The sequence below is a fragment of the Dinoponera quadriceps genome, unplaced genomic scaffold (genome assembly GCF_001313825.1).
Source record: "Dinoponera quadriceps isolate SergipeBrazil2010 unplaced genomic scaffold, ASM131382v1 scaffold1421, whole genome shotgun sequence".
In the NCBI taxonomy this organism is placed as follows: Eukaryota; Metazoa; Arthropoda; class Insecta; order Hymenoptera; family Formicidae; genus Dinoponera; species Dinoponera quadriceps.
Window position 1 is genome coordinate 55616 of NW_014555502.1, and position 6000 is coordinate 61615.

The 6000-nt window shown below is 40.6% G+C and overlaps 1 protein-coding gene across 2 annotated transcripts; it reads left to right on the forward strand.

The window, feature by feature from the left end:
* Positions 1-1143: 1143 nt before the first annotated feature.
* Positions 1144-3337, forward strand: LOC106744535 (seipin). Of its 2 annotated transcripts, none has more exons than XM_014619402.1 (5): positions 1144-1787; positions 2035-2180; positions 2258-2460; positions 2581-2866; positions 2964-3337. In XM_014619402.1, the coding sequence occupies exons 1-5, from the start codon at positions 1564-1566 to the stop codon at positions 3128-3130; spliced, it is 1026 nt and encodes a 341-aa protein (XP_014474888.1). In that variant the 5' UTR covers positions 1144-1563; the 3' UTR covers positions 3131-3337. The 2 variants fall into 2 exon arrangements, with proteins under 2 accessions (XP_014474888.1, XP_014474889.1); XM_014619403.1 differs by having other exon boundaries at positions 3009-3337.
* The last annotated feature ends 2663 nt before the right edge of the window (positions 3338-6000 follow it).

Below are 6000 nucleotides of genomic sequence, written 5' to 3' on the forward strand. Positions count from 1 at the left end.
TGGATTATTTTTCAATATAGACTAATTGTATATTTAATTGTGTGACGATCAGTTAACGCATTACCGTTTTCGAAATGCTTATGCACTTATCGATAGCTACGCGCTTTAATAAATGGTAAGTAACATGTAAAATATTTAAACTGTGTTTCGAATATTTTGTTGAATTCATATTAGTTTCAGATATATTAATTATTAAAAATAAATCCGGCATCTAATGGATTACTTGACGCCATTTAGTGATGTCGAGGAAAAATTTATTCGCTGAAAATATATTTGAGCTTGGATAATGTGGCGTCGAATTTAGTTCCAGAGTCACCACTACGAGACGCCACCATACTCATTGACGATTCGGAGTAGTAATACAACTCAACGACCAGTCAGACTCATTTGTCCCTTGCAGTGAATACCTAATAAATAAAATAAAAATAATAATAAGTAAATATAAAGACTAAGGAATACAAAGTGCTTCTTGAATCGCATTATAATTATTTTTATCGATGTTACAGCTTGTATTAAACAATATCTATCCTAAAAATTGAATTTTACTCTTCTCGATCATAAAAAATAGAACAAAATTTCTATAGGTTATATTTTTATCAAGAATAATAATAATGAGATAAAGAAGGATTTTATAATTTGAAGTTTCTAATTTCCAGGCATATTTCAAGGTCAAATCAAACAACTATTTAATTTGTGAATAGTATGATTTGTCCAATCAGCTAGTTTTTGATCTCAAATAATAACTCAATATCGGATTAAATTAATCTTGTATTATTTAACATATTTTTATTTTTCAATAACACGGACAAGCAATGAATCTGATAAAAATTTCTTTAAACTGCATCTTTCTTATATTTTTAATAAAAGTAACTTTTTAAAACTTAATTTTGAAAGTGTGTTTGAAAATTAAACGTTTGTCACTTCTCTCATTAAGTTGATATATTTCATCGAAAAACGACAGCAACATATCATGTATACTTTAATATTCCTGAAAAATAAAGACTTCAAGCGCTTTTAAGTGCTTTTTAAACCAACTTATTATCGTAATCTTTGTCGGAGTTACCGCCTGTCGAGTTTTGTCTATTTTTCATGATCGTGACAAATGGTTTGTTTTTTATGCATTTACTTTTCAGTTCGCTGTATTACTGGTGCCATCTAAACATCGGCCGCATGGACATAACCTCTCGGTTTATGCGAAACACGAAGTTCTGAAGATTTCTTGTGAATATATAATTTTTATTCAGCAGCATAATCTCAGAGATTACTTATCTGTCTTTCTTTCATTTTTTTTTTGTGTCGTTCCTCGAATGTATGAATCACTGGTCGACAGTCGTTATTTTATCTCTTGATGAGGCCCGAGATCGATTTCTCAATTGCAGATAACGCCAGCCAACGTACACGTTGAAGTATACAAAGGTGAAATGATGCAAAAAAAAGAATCACCAAATCGATCAAAGTTTAGCCTATTGTTATGTAACGTCGTTAAACGTTCGTACGCATATTTACACACCTTTCGAACGTAAATTGAATCTCGTCGTGCGTTTCTGGCAGTAGCTGTGCAAAATGTTGATTTCGAGGTTAATACGTGAGGTCAATAAGAAGTGGTTCGTCGTACGCAAGAGAACTACGCAAAATGTGCAATCGGCCAGGGATGCGGTTGTACGTGGCGCTATTATTGTTGTTTGCGCTATCTTCGTAATTTGGTTATCCGTGTTTCTTTATACGGCTTTCTATTACACCTACATGCCCAGTATGTCATACGTGCGTCCTGTACATTTGCAATTCAAGTAAGCTTTATTTAGAACACTGTAAACTCGTATTGTAAAGAAAACGATAATTACGACGGAGATAATGCTCAGAAATTATATTTACTCAAAATATTAGAGATTTTGTGTGAAAAAAACAAGTTGTTGACACACATTTAAAGTAATGAGCGATGAGAAAAATAACACAGCGTGATGTGGCAGTGTGATTGCATGTAACCACAAAGGTGACAATCGTATCAATCGTTCTCACTACTGATTTTCATTCTAGATCATGCGACGAAGAAAAAGGCATTTGTAGTTTTCCATCGGCTCATGTGCAGTTGACTAACAAACAGCAGCTTCTAATGATAGGTCAGGCGTACAAAGTGAATTTGCATCTGGAAATGCCGGAATCACCTGCCAACAGAGAACTTGGTAAGATGTCTGATCATATCGTTGGATCTCTTCATGTCAAATATCATGATCTCTCTTGAAACTAATCTATCTTTTAGGTATGTTCATGGTTTGTGCACAGCTGCGGAGTCGTGATGGGTTTCTTGTTGACCATTCCTGCAGATCTACAATGTTACATTATCGTAGTACGTTATTGCATGCCCTTACAACTCTTACATTCTCACCTATGATGATTTTTGGAAACGTTGAAGAGAAGCAAGATGTCGTTTTGGAATTGTTTGGTAATTTTGAAGAGGATCAGGTAATGAATGCAATTGCAGCAGAATCTGATACGTACATTCAGCATTTTTCAGTTCGATCAATTAGATAAATGTATACATGTATTTGCACATTGGCACGCAATTCTCCATATCTGTTTCAGAGTCATCCAGTAACAATTATTTACATTCAGATCCAATCGAGGCATATCGAATTCTATTCCGCTAGCCTCATGATAAATGCCCATTTAACAGGACTGCGTTACTTGATGTTTCATTGGCCAACTCTGTCCGCCATTGTTGGTATTGGTACAAATTTGTTTTTCATAGCACTTGTATGTACGCTTTCGTACCTGCACATTGTAGTTGACGAGGAAAACACGGACGAAAATTTCAGTTATGAGAAGGGCGAAGATGAGGATGAGAAGGATAATAAGACTGTTAGCGAACGTAAGTTATCTTACGATATTTACCATGCTTGTTAAGGTCTGGGTATTTTTTCTGCGGTAGAGGTTCTGAGAAAAATCGTCGTTTCTTTATATTATAGTATCGTCATCGGAAACATCGTCATTGCAAGAGAGTCCTATTTCAGAAGATATCAAGAGTAAGAAGAAAAGTTTCTTATCTCGTACACCCGAGACAATTGGGGGTGAGCCGAGTTATATTCAGGAGATCTCCACATTACTCGCCGAGGCATCAAGTAGCGATAAGTGATTTGATGCTGAGAAATGTGATGGTACGATGTAAGGATATACGTGGTGGATATAATATATAATCAACTATGAGTTATTAAGGTATCAACTATATAAGTAAAAAGAGAATCGACGAGAAAGGAAGAGTCATTAAAATGTATTGTTTGTGTAAAGTGTAAAGTTACTTTAAGAAAGGTGATTTTCAAATATATTGTTATTTTATACATGACATTGCTCTCCTATTCATTTTTCTTTACCATTTCTTCCGTCGACCTTAATGTAGATCCTCGATAGATATCTATGGATAGGTCGGGAACTAAATAATCACTTTGATATGGGTATATATTAGACGGAGGGGGCGGTTCCAGAATTGAAAGTCTATCTATAATATTTTCGGCCGAGATGCCGCCTATCTTGATGTAGAACTTGGAGCTCCCCTTCCTCAGGTAGACAGCAACGGGGAGGATCCACATCTATTCGAGTGGCGAAACGACGCTGGCTGCGCATGCTAAAATGATTACTGAGTTATCCTTGTTTTCGGACTGTACGCAGACTCCGGAAATATCGGGTCCATCGAATAAGATCACTTTGATTTGGGCATCAAGGAACATCAGGCAAACCTGAGATTGCAGACAGCCTGATTATAGATGGGGTTAGCAGACCTTCTGACGGAATAGTGTCCCTTTTGCCGTTGGCAAAGCAGTCAACGGGGATTACAAGGGACGGGAGGATCCGAAGGTGGGAAGTTTGTAGCAGTCGGCCGTCAGTCCAAGGTCCTGATGAGATCCCCGTTGCCAAGTAGGGCTAATGAGCTCTCGGCAATGAAAAGACAAAGACTCGAAGGTGGCAGTGGAACTATTAGCAGGCTGCGTAGTCCTGAGAGCTCATAAGTTCAACTTAGGACCCGCGCAACACAGCTGAGTGTCGACTACGTGAAGACATAAAAGAGATTAGCGTACATATTTTACGGCATAATGTCTTTTATATGCAGAAACTGCATAGAGAAAGACGTTAGATTCAAATAAATAATTACTCCAATACTCCTTGACAAATTTTTACTTAAAATCCAAATAAAAGTTTGCTGAGAAGTATTGAAGTAATTATTGATCCAAGTAAAATATTTTCCAAATAAATTATCTAAGTAAAACATTTATTGAATCTAAATAAAAAATTGCTAAGGAGTACTGGAGTAATGATTTACTTGAATTTTACCGTCATCTTTTTCTGTGTGGAATTGTTGATTTTTCGAGGCTAAAGTTGATTTTTAGAGGAGCCGAAGGTAAGTATTCTTATAAGTCTGATAACCGATCTGCAGCCAGAGAGTAACTCGATACTATAGCAATCACACGCGAGCGAGGCGATTCAATGCAGCGGCAATGATTTACGTATATCGTCAGAGTCTATTATAGATCCACTCACTTCGACATATTATCCAGTAAACACCGAGCAATAATAATATTACATTAATGTTATAATTTCCCGTTCAATAATGTAAATGCAATATAACATGTATGTAACAGTCACGTATCGTTGAGTGGGAAATAATAACATTGAATGCAATTTTACTGTCGGTTAATGTTTACCGAGAGTTATTGCCATTACTGTCCTTATTAAAAACACAAAAACACACGCGACATCCCGGTACAATAAGACAATGAAACATCAAATCTGAAAGCATAGATGCGGCCGAGGCATTTCGTGGAAGGAACGCCGCCGTGGATTTCATACAAGACAATTACCGCAATTTTCGCGGCGGAGGCTCATAAATCCCGCATTTAGGACGGCATTCTCCCCGAGCGACATTAAGCGGGCGCGTATCGGTAACGAGTTGAGAGACCCTGCCGCCTCGGATGACTGGTTGGTTAAGTCGAAATACCGGTCGTCCCATCTTAGAGAACTAGCCGAGCTCGAACTGGCGGAGTGTAGCGATAGTCATTCCAGCTTCCGTGAGACTTCGCCACACGCCGGCCTGTGAGTCCGTGCAGGCGCGCGCGCGTGTGTGCGTGCGTGCTCGTGAAGCTAAGAAAAAGGCGCGCGCGCTCGCGGAGGGAGAGGGCTAGGCGAACGGACGCTAAAGGAAAAGGTCCGCGAGAGAGGAGAGAGAGATCGGCAGAGCGCCAGAGATAATTTAACCACCGTGTACCAGGCGTTGCTCCGGTCGTGCCGCTGCTTCGGCCGTCCTCGTGCCGCCTCGTGAGGCTTCGGGCACGCGAGAACCACGCGCATCAAGGTCGCGGCCATCCACCTTTCCCTCGCGGCAAGTGCACGCACAGGCACTACACCGACGTCGGGGTCCGGTCGACCCGGCGGCCAACCAGGATGACCGGCTGTCTCGGTTTCCAGGGACGCAGCCGCCGATGACGGATTCCGCTCGTTCGCATCTCTGCGAACATTCCGAGCCTCTCGTCAACCCGCCCGACTTCTCTTTGCAACGTCCGGATGGGCACGCGAGCTCTTCGCACCCCCGATCGCCATGTCGAACGATTGAAGACGCACGATGCGAAGTACAAGTCCAATCGTTGCAGCATATGCATTCGCTTCCTCCGATATTCGCGTATTTCGGAAGCTATCGGGCATCTCGGCAACGCAATCGGATCGTATTTGCGCAAACTCGACGCTTCGCTTTCCTTTGCTTCAAAGTACAAACTTCAAGCTGCGGAATCGTTCGATTCGTTGTCGCGTGACGTCCCGGCCGCTTTCGAGAAGTGTGTCTTCTCAATGACGGCGAGGGAGGGGAGGATTTGGAGAACAGATGGATTAACGTAACGCGGTGGAGATTAGGGGATTGGCCGCTGCGAAGAAATTCTTTATCCGGGCCTCGGCGGAATCCTCTTCATGAGTCTCTTGCAGACGCGACCCTCCGACGTAATAGACTTTGGGGGGGAGGGGGGG